At 45.4% G+C, this 18,590-nt stretch overlaps 1 protein-coding gene across 5 annotated transcripts in view; it reads right to left on the reverse strand.

Moving 5' to 3' along the window:
* Window positions 1–271: 271 nt before the first annotated feature.
* The window catches only part of ANKDD1B (ankyrin repeat and death domain containing 1B), a 42,761-nt gene continuing 24,442 nt past the window's right edge, over window positions 272–18,590 (reverse strand). For 2 of the 5 annotated variants that reach the window (XM_044446329.1, XM_044446331.1), the window contains exons 12-15: window positions 15,840–15,935; window positions 4,256–4,451; window positions 2,635–2,766; window positions 272–704 (exon numbers count right to left, since the gene is read on the reverse strand). In XM_044446329.1, coding sequence (XP_044302264.1) covers window positions 646–704; window positions 2,635–2,766; window positions 4,256–4,451; window positions 15,840–15,935 — 483 coding nt within the window. In that variant the 3' untranslated portion in view covers window positions 272–645. Of the gene's footprint in view, window positions 705–2,634; window positions 2,767–3,928; window positions 4,010–4,255; window positions 4,452–15,839; window positions 15,936–18,590 lie in introns of those variants that run through there. The other 3 variants (XR_006416291.1, XM_044446330.1, XM_044446333.1) reach the window with 3 other exon arrangements.

Genomic DNA, 18,590 nt, shown 5'->3' on the forward strand with positions numbered 1-18,590 from the left:
CTTACCAGTTTCCTCTTCCAATTACGCTGCATTGACTGCCACTTCAAAGACTCCCGAGGAGCAGCGCTTTGAAGGGCACCAGGGGGTAACATGAGATGAAAGCTCCTAGAGAAATCTGGGTAAGTGCAGCCTTTTTGGTACTGGTTCTCCTGTTTAGTTCCTGAGATAATGAATTGTGCAAGCCTAATGGGATTTTATCCACCCCAACTTGTGGTTTTTTTAAAGTGTGCAGCTTTCAGGAAGCTATCTGGAAAAATAAAACGAAGGAAACTTTAAGAGGGGTTATATGGCTTTTAATTTTATTTGTGCATGAGGAAAAGCATTGCTTCTGCAATGAATTTTACTGACAGAAAATCACTAGCATATGAAATACTGGACAATACCAGAACCTAAGATTCAAACCTATTTCATGTGAAGGTACTAATTATTTTATCCATTAAGTTTTTTAGGTCATTTTTAACAGGGAGAAAAAAAGAAAAAAAAACCCTCCAAATAATTTTACGTATAAAGTGTTAGTACATTGGAGGAAATGTGTAAGGAGTAAATGGGCTAATTTTTAAGAAGCATTTTACTTTTTATAAATAAAAGCTTAGTACTTGTTAATTATTTTAGAATGTAGCTACAAGCATGCCTGGTTGGTTAAGTTCATGAAACTGCACACTTCTTGGATTCTGTGCCAACATTATTCTCTGCTCTGATCTTCTCTGTAAAAGAAAATACTCTTGTTAGAGTTCAGAAAATAACACGTGCCTTACATAGGTTTATGCATAACTGACACATGCTGCAAAAAAAGATGGTTGGTTAAATTATAGTATGCTTGAAACTAAAGTAGAACCTTCCCAAAACAAGGTCGGCTTTCTTTTACTACAACTTGGGGTAATAACAGTATTATTTACTAGCTTGCTGCCATTTAGTTTCCTGTATTTGCTTTATATGTTCTGCTGACTGTAGATACACTTGGGCAGGAGCTTTGTGTTTGCATAGGAGTAAATCCCATCTAACTCTATGGCATATAATTGTGTTGGACTTGGGGGTGCAGCTTATAGAAACAGAGCGAGTCAGAAGGGGCTTCCTGGGCCATCTAGTCTGACCTCTGGCACCAGCCGGCTCCGCTCATGACATGTCCACCATGTGCATGTCCAGCCTATCTTTGAACACCCGCACTGATGGGGCCTCAACGACCTCTCATGGAAGCACATTCCACACCCTCGGGGTCCTAACTGTCAGGAAGTGCTTCCTGGCATCTAAATGGAGCCTTGGTTCCCTGAGCTTTGCTCTGTTGGAGCGCCTCCTGCCTTGCTCTGCAGGGGAGAACAGGTCTCTACCCATCTCCATGTGACATCCCCTCACATACCTGTATGTCGCCAGCATATCCCCTCTGAGTCTCCTCCAGGCTGAAGAGACCCAGTTCCCTCAGTCTCGCCTCATCCCCCATCCCCTGCAAACCAGCCACCAACCTTGTGGCCTTATGCCGCACTGACTCTAACCTGGCTATATCCTTTCTGTAATGAGGGGCCCCAAACTAAGCACAATACTCCAGTTGCGGGCGCACCAGAGTCATGTAGAGTGGTAGTAACACCTCTCTCGATCTAGAAGCTACACTTCTGGCTATGCAACCAAGGGTGACATTCGCCCTCTTGACCACCGCGTCACACTGCTGACTCATGTCGAGCCTGCAGTCAGCCAGTACCCCGAGGTCCCTTTCACAAGTGCTGCTCTCCAGCCACTTGTCACCTAACCTGTACTTATGTGACCAAGAGGATCACTGCGTGGCTTTAGGTCAGTCACAGACTCTGAGCCCAACTTCCCTCACAGGCTTGTGGTATGGGGGACAAAATGGAGTTGTGTAAGTCACCTTGGGTTCCTCACAAGCGGAAAAAGGTGGAATATAAATGGAATGTGGTTGTAGTAGTAATTTTTATAGTAATACTATGTGCTGTTAGTCACACATGGAACTTCATTCTCTTCTGTAGAAATTGGTGCTATCCAGGACTTGGACTAAATTATTGCCTCTCTAGGCAGCAATCCCCTGCCATTTTGTTCTTTTACTTCTTCCTCAGCAGTGTAACACTGCTGAGCAGTATGTGGTGGTTGTTTTATTCAAACAGAAATCCAGTAAATCTCGCTCCTTTTGCCCAACAGAAACTACTGCATCTACTTGCAGTTTTATTGCAGAACTGAGATTTCAGTATTACTCGAGCTTCCCTTCCTGTTTTTCCATTACGTAATTTCTAGGTGATACTGTGATATAGTGAAATATCACAAATACCCAAGCATAAAAAGGCTTTCTTTGACCTTTACAATTAAATATTGTGGTCCCCTGTTTAAAAAAAAAAACCCTTGCTGAGAGTACTTTTTAGACCCCCAAAGTGAAACTAAAGGGTCTAAAGAAAACATAAATAGCCATGAATCCATGACAAGTGCATAACAAATCCTTTGTGTAGAAAAACCTAAGAACCCAGGATTGGACTCAGCTGCTGGACTGGAGGTATCCAGAGTTACTTGGTAGAACTAAAATCTAATCCAATAATCATATGGAAAGACCCTAGCCCTTGATGGCTATAGTCTCATCTCTATAAAGGTATCTATATTTTGAGAAGGGAATCTCACTGTGATGCTATAATAATTGCTCACCAGCGATCTGTTGGAATCCCCCTCTCACCAGATCTTCATACAGATGTTTAATTGGATTTTGGCCAGCCATTAAGACACCATGTAACCATATGAGAAGCATCCTGTGCCCGTGTTCCTTGTAGCTTTTCTTTCCTACTCCAAACATACGAAATGCTAGTTTACTATTTAGGAAGATAAAACCTTTTGCATGGTATGCTGTCCATAAAGTGGACAACTAGCATGGCTGATTAGTAGCCTTATTCAGGAATGTTTCCCTGAAATCAGCTTCCTGCTCCAAGTTCCTCTGTTCCAAAGGGAATGCAGCAAAAGTCTGGTTGGGGCTGGGGAGCAAGAGGACCAGGTAATTACTCTGTGTTTCAAAGTCAAAATTCTTGGTAAGAATGTAAAGGGATATTCTGAATTTACTGAGACTTGTGGAAAGAGACTCATGGGAGTACTACAGTACTATACAAAGTTACAGTAAATATAATAGGCAATAAATACTAAACCATAAAACTAAGGAATAAAAGACCTCAAGCCCATAAAAATAACCATAAACTATAAACAAATTAAAATCCTAAGCAAATAAAAACACTCCAATCTAACATCTAAAGTATCTAACAGCAGGTGCCGGTTGACTCTCCTCAGGATCTTGGACAACTACCCCCACAAAGGCCCTCTTCTTTGTAACACATTCCTTCTGCCAAAGGCAATCAGAAAAGGGCTTCACCCATTATCTTAATGCACAGGCAAGCTGCTATGAAAGATTACTAAGTGATGGGGGTTAATGTCTCTTTGTTCTTCTGACAGGAGGCCAGAGATTGCACATGTACAGCTCAGAAATACTGCTTTTAAACTTGCAGTTGAAATGATGATAATTATGAGCAAAGGATGTTTCCTGATCACTAGAACAGAGATCCTACCCTACATTAAATAAGGGTGGTTTCAATAAAGACAATTGCCAATCACACTGGACTGGGAACATGGTGGCTTCAAGGTTCTCTACCCTTTTACTATGCTTTAACCAGACAGAATGTAAATACAATGGGAAGATAAAAGGGTGTTGAAAAGTGGATAAACTGTATTAGGGGACCCTGAACATGCTGAGCTGTTGAGGTACAACACGTGAAACAGCTCAACTCAGAGAGATTGTGATGGGAATCAGAGGAGGTAAGCCCAAAGTCTATTTTCCCCTCAACCTACCCTCAAATGTAGACAGATATGAGGATATATGCACTGGTCTGGAAGAGCCTTAAGTCCTTTGGAGGGTGCCACATAAGGCTTATGAGCATGCAGTGCACAGTGTAAAACTCACCGGCAGCAAATTCCATTTCTAGTGCACCTCACACTCTTGTAAGTACTTATTTCATCTTGAAGTTTCTTGTCTTTCAGAAGTCTGCATTTAGATGAAAGGCTTAGAGCAGAAATGGGGAATGTGTAACATTTCAGATGTTGGACTGCAATTCCCAACATCCTTTACTATTCCTATGCTGTCCACAGCTGTTAGGAATTGCAGTCCAACAAGATCTTCAGTGGTACATGCTCCACACCCCTGGTGTACAGCAAAAGAAATGTTAATTCAAAAACTCTTTATGTTTGGAATGAGGACCCTGCCATTTTTTAGAAAATCCAGGATATTTACCTGTCCATTGTTCTTCAATAGCTTTGATCTGCTCGTCTGTAAAATTCCAGAATTGTGCTAGTTTTGTCCACTCCCTTATTTTTAATTGATTATAAGCCAAATTCCAAAGAGAGGACCGGATCTGTTTGGTCTGCAGACTGTGATCTTGTTTAAAATATATGTTATCATTTGGCAGATCAACGTTTTGGCAGTGCTTCTGGAAAATAAAGAATTACTAGGTAATCTGCGGAGACTTAATTATGTTGTTTTTCACAGTATACTTTTTTTGCAGGTAATAAAAAGCTTTCCCCCAGGTCCTCTTGGACAACATAGGATGGGACTAAACTGGTTGCTAATGGAGGAAAAAATTGCTTCAAGTCAAGCTCAGATCCTGTTAAGAAACTTCACAAAAGGAAAGTTCCAATAGCCATCCCCATGTCCCACATCGGTCAGGAAGCCTCTTTCCCTGGCCCTAGCTTTTGGGGAGTGGCTCCATGAAGGGGAGGGAGCAGAAAAAAATTCTTAAGTTCATTTATCTTAGGGTCCAAGACAGTATTTCTGGTATATTATTACAAAATTGCAATGATGCTTCATTTGCACAGCAGTCCTTGCACTCAATTCTGCAAACTGATTTCCCAATGCATTAATTATATGACAGAAATCTTCAGTTACACATGTTCTGACTTGTTGCCATTTTAGTATATTTGCCAGTTAGCTGTTTACAATTCTCAACACACCACTCTTTTAAGAGTAATTATTCAAGAATAACAAAGCTACATCCCCCCCCCAAAAAACCCCCCCAGTAAATACTAAAACACTGAATAGTTCAGATAATACTCAGGCTGCTTTAGAAAACACACAACCCAATGTGGAAGGGAAAGAAGTAGTCAGCATTCAGTTCAGAGGCTAAAGCTTGAATGCAGAAGACTTTTCTGGGTAATTTGCAGCAGCTGTGACTTCTAACTGTTTAACAAGAACAACATAAAATGACTTTTTTCCACCTAAAGAGAGTTTGAGATTACCAAGAATGGGTTATGTGAGACTGAGCTCACTTCAATCCTGGTACAGAAGGCAAATTTCTAGGCTCAGGAGCAGTCCTATCTATAATTCTTCTGTTTTCTGCATTCTGTTCTTGGTTAAAGGTAAAGGTTTCCCCTTGATGTTAAGTCCAGTCATGTCTGACTTTAGGGAGTGGTGCTCATCTCTGTTTCCTAGCCAAGGGAGCCAGCGTTTGTCTGCAGACAGTCTCCGTGGTCATGCAGATGGCATGACTAAACACTGAAGTGTACAGAATGCTGTTACCTTCCCACTGAAAGTGGGAATCTACTTGCATTTTTATCTACTTGCATTTGCATGCTTTCAAACTGCAAGGTTGGCAGGAGCTGGGACAGAGCAACGGGCACTCACCCCACTGTGCAGATTCGAACTGGCAACCTTTCGATCAACCAACCCAGCAGCACAGCAGTTTAAACCACTGCACCACCTGCATTGCTGTTCTTGGTTGGTTTGTTACATTTATACTTCACGTTACCTACAAAGAGCCCAAGGTCACATACATGCTCTTCCTCTCCATTTTATCCTTGCAACAATTCTGTGAGGTAGCATAGACTAAGATTCAATGACTGGTCTAAATTCATTCACTGAGATTCATGGCTGAGTGGGAAATTGAAGTGAGGTCTCTGCAGTCCAGCACTAATCACTATATCACCCGAACTCCCCTTGATTCATAGGCAAGAATTAATGTTTTGGTTATGATGCATGCCTTCTGCACCTGGTTCTGGATTATGGATTCCAATGTTCTTGTGAAAAAGTAGAAGAATAAAGTTTTCCTACCTCTGTGGTAAATAACTGAATTAAACTTGTGATAGGAATTTTCTCTCCAGCATATACTGTATTCAATTTCCCAGAGCATTTGTATTTCATTTTATTTCATGCTTATCTTCACAAAGTTTTCTCATAGCTAAAGGATGGAATTTTAATGAGAATCCTGGGGAGATGGGGGGAACACTGGTCCCTTGTTTACCAGCTCCTCCATTCAGCAGCAGTTACTACCCTCCTTTGCCCACTTCTGATGGCAGTATCTGGGCTCCAAAACAGCCATTCTGTGCAGTCTAGGATGCTTGTTCTTATGTCTGAACCTCATTTCCCCATACAGAAGGCAACTATGAAGACAAACTATGGATGTCATTAATTGTGTGAAACAACATTATAAATGCCAAGTAACACCAAACCAGGATGAATCCACACTACATGTTATTTTCTTGCACTTTCCTCCACCCTCTGTTTTATTCAGTGGACTAAAAAGCCAGAAGAGGTCCAGATGTTTCATCTCCAGAATGTAAAACCTTTTATCTCTGCAGCAAAAGCAGAAATCTCCAAGCTTCCTCCTCACTTAAGGCCACACACTTATATACATGCATACATACATATATTTGTTGTGCTTTTTATAGCCTGTCCTTCCACAAAGCTCAAGTTAGCTTATGTTTTATTTTCACAACAACCCTGAGAGGCAGGTTAATCTGAGAGACAATGGTTTGGAATAACACGACAATCCAGATTATGGGTAGCAAACCATGAAGGTTTATCATGCCATGTGAATCCAGATCAATTCCTACAGGGTGACTTATTTTAGGACAAGCCACTCAGACTTGTGTCATCTAAATCCAGGTGGATGGCCACACGGTGCATACTGTGGATTGGCTGGCACCTCTTTTGGCAAGAGCAGCAAAACCTGATAATGCTCTTGCCAAACCTGTCTATGCATGTGCCAGAGTCAGCTGCCCCACAAGTGCCCAAGTGGCACTTGAGCAACTCCTAACCTCTACTGTTGCACAAGTGCTACAAAAACCCATTCAAAAACTATTTGCATGGGCTTCTCCTATGCTTGCAAACCACAAGTACAGTTCTTTGTTGTGGCCTCTGTGCATCACACATATGGGTGCTGCGCCTGCGCAGTGCCTTTGGCCAGAAGATTACAAGCTAACGGTTTTTGGCGGGAAAGCTCCGCTCCCCCTCCCCCATGGCCTATAAAGAGCGGAGCGTCCGCCATTTTGTTCAGTCTTTGCAACCGCCCTTCGCTGTGCCTCGTGCCACTTTCGACTATCGCTCTGACCGTTACTCATGGCCTATTTCTTCTCCTTATTAAGCTCCCAGTTTTATATCCCTGTTAGTTCTTGTTATCTCTATAGTTCTTGTTAGTTCCTGTTAGTTCTATAGTTCTATCGTATCATTCTACCGTTCTACCTTCTTCTATAAAAAAAACCCAAAAATATATTCTTACCCTCTGCACTGTCTTCTTTTTTTCCTCTTCTTGAGATGGCGCAGTGAGCGGCTTTCCGCAAATGCGCGGAATGTGGGTCGAAGATGTCTCCATCTGACCCGCACGACCTATGCCTCCTCTGCTTGGGGGAGGGGCATAGGACCGACAAGTGCTCCCACTGCCTGGCCTTCTCTAAGCAGGCCAGGAAAAATCGGGAGAACCACCTCTGGAGGCTCCTGTGGGATCGGGCTCTTATGCAGTCCGACCCACTCATCGTCGCTCCGGAGCCTGGCCCGGCTACGGTGGTCCTGCCCTCATGCCCTTCGGATGAAGTTGCCTCTGCCCTGAGGGCCCCACCCACTTCTCCCAAGAAGAAATGCGAGAAGCGCAAACATGCTGATGCTGATAAATCAGCAAAGAAGGCCAGCATGGAGAAGCCTCCTAAACCGACCCAGAAGGCAAAGGATCCGGAGTGGCCATGGCACCGTGACTCGGGTTCGACTGCCGCGTTGGTACCGGTGGCAGCTACCATACCAACCCCACCCGAGCCAGTACTCCAGGCAGCCATGAGGGTCACCCCTTATGAGTCCCCTCGGCGTGTGGCCGACCTCCCCACTGAGCCACTTCCACCTCTTCAGCGGGGGTCGATCTCTGATGGGGAAATTCAAGACTATCCCCCCAGGGTTAGGTCATCCACGCCTATGCCCATGGCCACAATGGAGGCGGATGTGGTCGGATCCCCGCCCAGGGCCTGCAGGAGTCGCTCCAGGGAACAACGATCTGAGGAATGGCGTCACTCCTATTATCCATCTTGGGGCGAGCCATACTCTACCGGGTACTATCCCGCACCGAGGGATCGATCCCCACCACGCTCTCGTGATCGCCCACTGCCGCTGAATCCGAGGCACGCATCCCGTTTCCCGGGATGAAAGCAGCTGGTCTGTCTTGCTGGTGGAGTCCTCTTCTTTGGCTCCTCCGTATTATGGCACGGACTCTGCCGACTTGGACATCGATTCCACCTCTCCCGATGTCGTGGTGACCTCCCAGGGCCCTGCGTCACCGGACGAGTCCCACGTCTCCTTCGCGGAGCTGATGTCCAGGCTCATCCAGTCCCTGGATATTGACGCCGTCCAGCACCCGGGGCCGTTGACGGATAAATTTTATGACGACGTCCGCGGGGAGCAGTCCACCTCCATCGTCCTGCCCTTGATCACCACCCTACGGCAGGCGATGACGCAACCCTGGGACTTGCCCTCTCACCCTCAACCCACATCATGGAGGTACGAAGCCATGTACCGGGTTCGGGAGGAGGACATCCCATTCCTCCTCCGCCACCCCAAGCCGAACTCGGTCGTGGTGAAGCCTTCCCAGGGTAGAGAGGCAAGAGACCACACCGCTCCGTGAGATAAGGAGGGCTGTAAGATCGACTTCCTGGCCAGGAGAGTCTATGCAGCTTCAGGCTTGGGACTGCGTATCTCGAACTACGAGGCGGCATTGGCGAGATACCGGTATTTTATAATGCAACGCCTCCACAACGTCATCTCGGCCCTCCCAGACCACCAGAGCGACTTGGCCAAGGTGCTAATTAAGGAGGCGATACACGTCGCAGTTCAACAGCTGTCCACAGCCAGGCACCATGTAGACACCAACTCAAGGGCCTTGGTCGCTGCCGTCTCCCTTCGCAGGCATGCGTGGCTGAGGAGCGGCAACTTCCCCGAAGAGACCAAGCACCAAATCGAGGAAATGCCCTTTGACGAGTCCGGGCTTTTCCACTCAAAGACAGATCACAAACTCAAAAAACTTCATGAGTCCCGCATGACGGCCCAATGGATGGAACTCCAGTCGCAACCGAGGCGTAAGTGGGCATGGACCCGTCCGCCATACAGACAGCCTTACCATCCCAGGCAACAGCCTCAGCACAGGCAGCAACAACAACAACTACGCCACTGACAACAGCCCCAACAACGCTACCAACAGGGTCACCGCCGATATGATGACAGGAGGCAGCGTTGACGGGACTGGCGAACCATTCCTCTAACCTATCCCATACCCACCCCACTCTCATCTGGGGACCGGCTGAGAAGCTGACTCCCCATTTGGGAGTCCATCACATCTGATCGGTGGGTATTGTCCATCATACAGCACGGCTATAGGATAGAATTCGACACCGTCCCTCCATCAAGTCCGATCCGGTTTACATCATGCTCGCCGGTACTGCTCGATGAAATACCACAACTTCTTCGTAAAGGAGTGATTCGTCAACTAACTCAATATGTCGGACTTCACGGATTCTATTCTAGATATTTTACAGTTCCCAAACGGGATGGTGGCCTACGCCTGATTTTAGACTTACGTAGTCTGAATCAATTCATCGTGACAATGACGATGTCGAATGACCACCCTCCAAAATATTTTGCCACTGCTAAGGAGAGAGGATTGGTTCACCTCATTGGATCTGAAGGACGCCTATTTCCATATTGCGATCCATCCAAACATAGGCGTTTCCTTCGCTTTGCTGTTGCCTCAAATTTCTACGAATTCATGGTTCTACCCTTTGGTTTGGCCACCGCTCCGAGAGGGTTCACTAAATGCATGGCCCCTGTCTGTGCTTACCTACGCCTCCAGGGCATACAAGATTATCCTTACCTTGATGACTGGCTCCTGGTCTCCAGGTCCAGGGAAGCGCTTCTCACTTCTATCCATATTACCTGTGCCTTATTGGACGATCTGGGCCTATGCATTAATACCGAGAAATCTTCTCTCCTTCCGGTACAGAGGCTTATGTTCATCGGAGCCCACTTGGATTCGATGTTAGAAAAGGCATTCCTCCCTCGGGACAGACAACTGACTCTCGCTTGCTATGTCCATCGAATGCGACGAGGCAGATCGGTTCCAGCTAATTCCATCCAGAGGCTTCTAGGACACTGAAGGTACCACACGCCAGACTGAGACTTCATCCTCTGCAGCTATTTTTCAACAAAGCGTTCCACCCACAGAGAGATCCACCGTCGAAACTGCTTCGAGTCCCATCCTCGGTACTCCATTCCCTACTATGGTGGTCGGTCCCGGACAATCTGACTGTTGGGGTCCCCTTCAGGCCCCGATGCCCATCGATAACAGTCAGTACCGACGCGTCTCTTCTGGGTTGGGGAGCGGTATGCTCCAGCCTGTATACTCAGAGCACGTGGACTCGTCGGGAATCCACGAATCATATCAACTTCCTGGAACTGTTGGCCGTATTCAAAGCCCTACACTCTTTCAAAGATGTTCTTCAACATCGGGTCGTTCAGATAACGTCGGACAATATAGCCACTGCTTTTTATCTGAACAAACAAATTGGGACGAAATCTCCGACCCTGGCCAGACTTTCTATGCAGATCTGGGACTGGTGCATTTTAAAAGACATTCCGATGATAGCAGTCCATCTGGCCGGTACGGACAATGTGGAAGCGGACCTTCTCAGCAGGCGCATGCTCATCTCTCACGAATGGGAACTAAATCCCCAGACACGCGAGGACCTTTTTCATTGCTGGGGGTTTCCCAACATGGACTTGTTCACCAACCAACAGAACAAGGTGTGTGCGACTTTCTGTTCGAGAGTGGGAATCAGGTGCAAATCCCTAGGGGATGCCTTCAAGATTCCATGGAACAACCTGAATTTTTACGCCTTCCCACCGATTCCTCTGGTGATGAGAGTCATAGTGAAGATTGTATACGATCGGGCCATGGGGATACTAATTACTCCTTGGTGGCCACGCCAACCTTGGTTTCCCACATTGCTGGACATTTCTCATGGGGAATACCTTCATCTTCCACCGCTCCCGTACCTCATAACCCAGCAGGACGGTGCACTTCACCACCCAGATATACTATCGTTGAAACTAACAGCATGGCGAATTCGATAGCTGACTTTGTTACGTCTATACCGTCGACTACTTCAAGTGGTTTGAATCCTACCTTCGAATCCGCTACACTTGCAACCTTCGAATCTGCTGGAGTCAGCGCTGCTCCAGCACTGTCGGACCCGACTATTGCTCCATCGAATCCGACAACCTTTCATCCGGACATTCAATACATCTTGGATTCTGCTCTAAAGCCTTCCACACGGAAGTCTTATGCAGCTAAATGGAGAAGATTTTCCACCTTTTCCGAGTCTCGTTCATTCTCTCCACTTACATCATCAATGCACCAAATTCTCCCGTTCCTCTTAGAACTACATCACTCTGGACTGAAACCATCTTCGATTAAGGTGTATACAGCGGCAGTCGCCTATCATCGTGGCATGCTAGATGGAGCGTCCATCTTTTCTCAACCTACTGTTAAGAGGTTTCTGAAGGGACTTTATAATCTGAATCCATCGATCAGGCCAGTAATGCCTACCTGGAGTCTCTCTGTTGTTTTGCAAGCACTTACAAGAGCTCCTTTTGAACCGTTAGCAACAGTTGATTTACGTCTTGTTTGATAGAAGACAGCGTTTCTAGTAGCGGTTACCTCGGCCCGAAGGGCCAGTGAGCTCTCCACGTAGACCCACCTTACCTCAACTTTCATAGAGAAAAGGTTGTCCTGAGGCTCGATCCATCTTTTCTCCCAAAAGTGTCCACTCCCTTTCATATGGAACAAGATATCAATTTGCCGGCCTTCTTTCTGTCTCCATCGACTCCGCTAGAGAGATCATTGCACTCACTTGACGTTCGGCACTGTTTAGCCTTCTACAGATCTAGGACGGAATCTATTTGGTGTTCAAATAGACTTTTCGTTAAATATGCTGCCGGAGATCAGGGCGCTCCTGTCACTCCACAAAGACTTTCTAAGTGGATAGTCCATACTATCACTTTATCCTATCAACTGGCTAAGATTGATTTACCCACAGCTCCTCGAAGCCATTCAACTAGGGCTGTTGCTACCTCCTCTGCCTTTGCATCAGGAGTACTGATTGACGATGTATGTCGGGCTGCTACTTGGGCGAACCCTTGCACTTTCGCCAAACATTATCGTTTAGACGTTCGGGCTCGACAAGATTGCTCCTTCGGCAGAGCCGTTCTTTCATCTGTTCTTCGTTGAGGACACCTCCCCTCCTCCATTATGGTAAGCTTGTTAATCTACCCATATGTGTGATGCACAGAGGCCACAACAAAGAAAAGCAGGTTGCTTACCTGTAACTGATGTTCTTCGAGTGGCCATCTGTGCAGTCACACAACCCACCCACTGGCCCCGCTTGGTGTCGGTGAGTGGATATTTTTCGTCGGTACCGAACGTTTCCTTTTTTCTTGGTACCGATATCATTTACAGTAGGAATATTTTTTCCACACGGGGGCGTACATTTGGTCATCAAAGACTGAACAAAATGGCGGACGCTCCGCTCTTTATAGGCCATGGGGGAGGGGGAGCGGAGCTTTCCCACCAAAAACCGTTAGCTTGTAATCTTCCGGCCAAAGGCACTGCGCAGGCACAGCACCCATATGTGTGACTGCACAGATGGCCACTCGAAGAACATCAGTCACAGGTAAGCAACCTGCTTTTATTACAAAATAATACTTAAACAAACAAACCTATTTGCACAGTTTTTTGAACTTCTGAAGATTTGCCAGCCATTGACAAGCCCTCTAATGTGCCACTGAGGCAGTCTGAAAGGGCTGTCAAAGCAGGGATTGTGGAAGCCAGCTGTGAAAGCCCGTTTTTATGATGTGGAGGGTGGGGGTAAGAGGAAGTTCAGGGGAAGCCAAGTTAGTCTTGTCACAGGGTTCCGTGCAAGAGGACTGAGGGGAAAGGAGGGAACAGACAAAGCATGGTGAGCCCAAAGCTTTGTCAAGCACTCTGTGGATTGTTTAGCCACCAACCAATCCACCATGGCTTATTGCTGGGTAGGTTGGCATGATGTGCAAACCTGCCCAGTGCCTTGTGAGTTACATGGCCTGTAAGTGGACTACATGACAGAATGGGTTTCCAGAATCCCAATCTATTGTTCTATTCACCGTATCGTACTAGCTCTGTAAAATGCAGCAAGCAGCATGCAATGTCTGCCAAGAAATTATGTCCAGAATTTTTAGGATTTGTATGAATGTATCCAGACTGAAATTGTGCTCGATATCCATTGTACTTCCACTTGCTGCTCTGCAGCTTTCCCACAGAGGACCTGCATGCACAGTGTCACCACAGTCATATGATAGCATGGCAGTGGAAGCTTCCAAGAACTCTGTGGTTCTTCCTGCAGGACCCTTGAGCTTGCTGTCAGTTATATGGATAGGACACCCCTGACTCCATGGGGGCTGTTAGAAGGACATCATGCAGCGAATCTCAGGACACAAAACAGACTGACGTGTGTGCATGCAGACAGAGTAACACTCACACTGCTGCAAATGTTTTAAGTACTTCTCAATGCCAGTTGCTGGAATATGATTCGGAGGGTACTACTGCACTCATGACCTGCTTCTGGGGTCCCCACAGGCATCTGGCTGGTCACTGTGGGAAAAACGCTGAAGTGATACGATCTAGCATGGCTCTTCTTATGTTCTTAAATGCATGTTAAGTGATATTGGCAAAAATGAGTATTAATCATAATGAACAGTCTAGGCAATCTATTTGCATAGCATAAGGCAATGGGGTAAGAAAGGTGCTTCCCCGAGAAAAACATTAGTAATGGAGGCACCGCGTGGTGCTGGTTCTGCTCCTATCTCGACGGCCGATTTCAGAAGGTGGTGCTGGGGGACTATGGCTCTGCGCCATGGCAGTTATGCCATGGAGTTCTGCAGGGGTCTATTTTGTCCCCCTTGCTATTCAACATCTACATGAAACCGCTGGGAGAGGTCATCAGGAGGTGTGGGCTGCGGAATCATCAGTATGCTGATGATACCCAGCTCTACCTCTTGTTTTCCACCAATCCAGGTGAGGCAGTGGCTGTGCTGAACTGGTGCCTGGCCGAGGTAATGGGCTGGATGAGGGTCAATAAACTGAAGCTCAATCCAGACAAGACAGAGGTCCTGTTGGTGGGTGGTTTGGGCCTCAGGATGGGGGACTTGGGCCTTGAACTAAATGGGGTTGCACTCCCTCTGAGGGACAGGGTTCGCAGCTTAGGAGTGCTCCTCAACCCTGAGCTGTCTTTAGAAGCTCAGGTGACGGCGGTGGCAAGAAGTGCTTTCCTTCAGCTTCGGCTGATCCATCAGCTGCGTCCCTTCCTGGAGAACGACTGCCTGGCGACAGTGACACATGCATTGGTAACTTCCTGATTAGATTTCTGCAACATGCTCTACGTGGGGCTACCCTTGAAGACGGTCCGGATACTTCAATTGGTGCAGAATAGAGCTGCCAGGCTGCTGACGGGGACTGGGCGTTGTTCTCATATAACCTCAGTTCTCCGTCAGCTCCACTGGCTCCCGATTGAAGTCCGGGCCCAATTCAAGGTGTTGGTGATGACCTGTAAAGCCCTCAACAGCTTGGGTCCTGGCTATCTAAAGGAACGCTTGCATCCATATATGCCCTCCCGCCCCTTGAGATCAGCAACAAATGCCCTTCTCCGGGAACCCTCTGTGAATGATATTAGGAGGGTGAGTACCGGGAGGAGGGCCTTCTCTGCGGTGGCGCCCCACCTATGGAATGCGCTCCCCAGAGAGGTCTACCTGGCGCCGTCGTTATTTGTTTTTCAGCGCCAGGCTAAGACCTTTTTATTTAAAACTTATTTTAAGTGTTAATGTATTGGTTATTTGTAGGATTTTAAATTTTTTAAGCCGAGATGCACCGGGTTTTAATATTTTTATTGTATAATTTTGTTCTTGTTGTGAGCTGCCCCAAGGCTTTGTTGCAATGGGGGCGGCATAAAAATGTTTTAAATAAATAAATAAATAAATGGGGGGAGCAGTCTTAATCCAAACATAGTAGGGGGCAGACTGATGAAAAAGCAATGTTCAATGTTTCTAAGGTTCTAAGGTTTTGAAACATTCATTCAAAGGAGTAAAGCTGACTGAAAATGGTGAGACTTTCTTTCATGTAAACATGCATAATTTTGCTTCTCAAAAAAGCCAAAATCTCCTGCAAATAGTGATCTGTTCCATCAGTTCCTAATATAATCAGCTAAAAATGGAAACAGAGACGCACAGGGGATATTAAGGAAGTTTTTTTTTAAAAGCTGAGCTGCTTACTGTCCTGTCAATACCAATGAAGGCATAAACAAAAGCTACTGGGGGGAGGGGAGGGGACTGGGGTGTTTCTAACATTTTCTAGCAGCTCTGCAAAGAGGCCTATCTTGGGCCTTGGGAACCCACAACCTAAAAAACCAAATTTTGCAAAAGCAGTTTAACACACTGGAGAAATCTGCTTCCGAAAAAGTGGGTATGAATTAAAGTAGTTTCTTACCTGTTTCCAGATGTAATATCTCTCTGCTTTTATAATCATATCTACAACCAAGGCATGATTGCTTCTTGAAGCTATAGTTAGTGCAGTTTTTCCTTGCTGAAAATGCAAACACAGAATTATGAAAAATAGACAAGAATACTGAGTCCATAACTGAGGAGAAATAAGGTTATCAATTTCTGCAATTTTCTGTACATCAATTATCCCAAAGCACAAGTGCAAAATCAACTTGGGGAGAAATGCATGATATAATGAGGTGTTTGGAATACATCGAAATTGAGAAGGATGTAGTCTTCATGGGCAGTGGTGGACATTGCCAGTTTTGAAACTTTATGATTCTCTAGTCTGCAGTGAGCTGGAACATCTCACCAACTCCTTCAACGATGATCACAGGGGGTAGTCCTTATTTCTCTCTGAATGCAATTCTCCATTTCAGCTTGCAAAGCCGGGAACCAAAAAGTCAGCCCCTGTGTTTTCATGGATCCTTCTTCCTCAGGCCCACTCCCTGTAAAGATGAAACCCATGTGGCCATCACACGAACCATTTCCTTGTGTTACTCCATTCCATGAAAAAGCAGGAACACCTTCAGCTGAGCACTGTTCCAGCCTGGCTTTTTAAAAACTAAAGTGCTATCTAATGTCACTGTTCATAATCCTCTGATCTTGGAGGTTTACAGAAATCCAATGGAAGGCAGGAGGAACTTGCCTTCCAAAACACATAGATGGCTGATTTTGGCTATCTGAGAGCTTTACTTGTTCTCAGAAAAAGGAGGGGCTGAGGCATCACTGGCATTCCTCATAACCTGGAAAATTCCTGGTCTTGCCTTCCCCATCCTGCCCCCAGCACCAGTAATGGTTCTGAATTTGCACATGCAACTTTAGAGTCAGAGGCACAGAGAGAACTGCACTGGCTGAAAGGCAGCAGAGGGCACTCCAAATTTACTACAATGTTGGAAGACTTTTCCAAGGTTAGAGCTGGGGCTTCACATTTTCCTAGCGCTGTCTAGTCAGAGTTTAGAAACCAAAGGGCTGAACCTTCAAGGGAATTCATTCCTGTGTTTAAATATAATTCAGTTAAACATTTTCTGACAGATTTAGACTGAATATGCATGTGCTAAGTGTATTCATTCATCCTGACTGGGAATGCTGGGAGTTGAAGAATTTTTTCCCCTGTCTAAATATGGTAGGGTTATGCCTTCCCTCAAGGAGAAACTTGAGTTTATCCTCATAACAGCCCTGCAAAGTGAGTTAGAGTGACAGATAATGACTTGCAGAAGGCCATCCACTTAATCAGGACTTTGAATTCAAGTCTCCCTAAAAATGAGTAACTCTGTGATGCAGTGGAAAGACACAGATTAAGGAGCACCAAACAGGAAGTGACCAACATAAGAGTAAAGACAACATTTAGAAAAATGGTTTAATTCATTTAAAAATTTTGTTTTAAGATTATGCCAGGCTGACTCTTACTGGTAGGAAACATGTTCTGCAACAAAGTGTCCTGTCTTCTCCATTGTTTATGTTGGGAAACAAGGTCTAATCTCATCTATCATGCATTTTATTATAATAATATTTACATAGTTTCTCTTTTCCCTTTTTCTTGGCTTAGTTTTAACTAATATTCCACTGTTTTATAATAAATTATCACAATCATTTATTTTTAGTTGCCTTTAAGAGCTTTACTAATGTACATTTGTTAATAAGGAAGCCAAATGTCTATGCTAACTGTTACTGCTCGCGAAGTGCTACATTCCATTTTATTTCTCGGTTAGCCACTGACCCTTCAGTAATCCAAGTGCATTCCTGTTGTTGACAACTCAAGGCCACTCGTATTTCTGTGATTGTATTGAGTTACTCTATAATCCTTTTATGTCATTGGATTTACACTTAAGAACAGCTGTTCACAACAGAATTCTTCCAGAATTTCCATGTGCTAAAAGGTTTAAGCATTCAGAGAGGAGAAATTTATTTCTTCCCACTGATATCAAGATGGTATCAGTGCTTCCCTTTACATTCCATTGGGTCCTAGGCAATGCAAAGCAATGCAACCTAAGCAATGTCACACACGAAAAGAAGCATCTTGTCTAAGAGTACAGCCAATGAGCCAAAAGAATGAATGCCAAAGCACAGGCAAGTCCAGAAATTGATTTAAGGATCTGGACACTAAATTCATGTAACCTGCTCTTTTTAGATGCTTCGGGGATGTCCCACTCCCACTTTTACCACCAAATATTTCTATTGGTTATTTTTTCATATGTGCTGAGATGTTTTAACTTTCAGAAAATAACCTTGATACCTTGAGTCTTGGCTCCCATTGAAGAGCTTCAGTCAGTACAATAATTCATGTATCCAGACATAAATGTAACAGCATTTATTGCCTTATGTGGCTTGATGGAGTACATCTCCCAGCTGCATTTTCAGTCAAGTTCTGGAGCATGCCTCTCATTGCTTCCTTCTATGGAAGTTCAGCTGGTCACACAAAGGAAGAGGGTCTTTTCAATGGTGGCCCCCTAATTATGGAGCAAGCTCCCCACTTATGTCCTGCCTGGCACCAACTCTTATCTTTTAAGTGCCAGGTTAAGACTGTCCTCTATGAGAGGGCATTTGATCTCTAAATACAGTGGCACCTCAGCTCACGAACGTCTCAGTTCACAACCAAAACGGGTCATGAACAAGAATTTCATAAAAATTTTGACTCAGGTCATGAACTCCACATTGGGTAGTGACCGCGATCGCGGCCATCTCCCCACCCCCCCCC

Source organism: Varanus komodoensis, unplaced genomic scaffold (genome assembly GCF_004798865.1).
Source record: "Varanus komodoensis strain SLA01 unplaced genomic scaffold, ASM479886v1 scaffold5, whole genome shotgun sequence".
Taxonomy (NCBI): domain Eukaryota; kingdom Metazoa; phylum Chordata; class Lepidosauria; order Squamata; family Varanidae; genus Varanus; species Varanus komodoensis.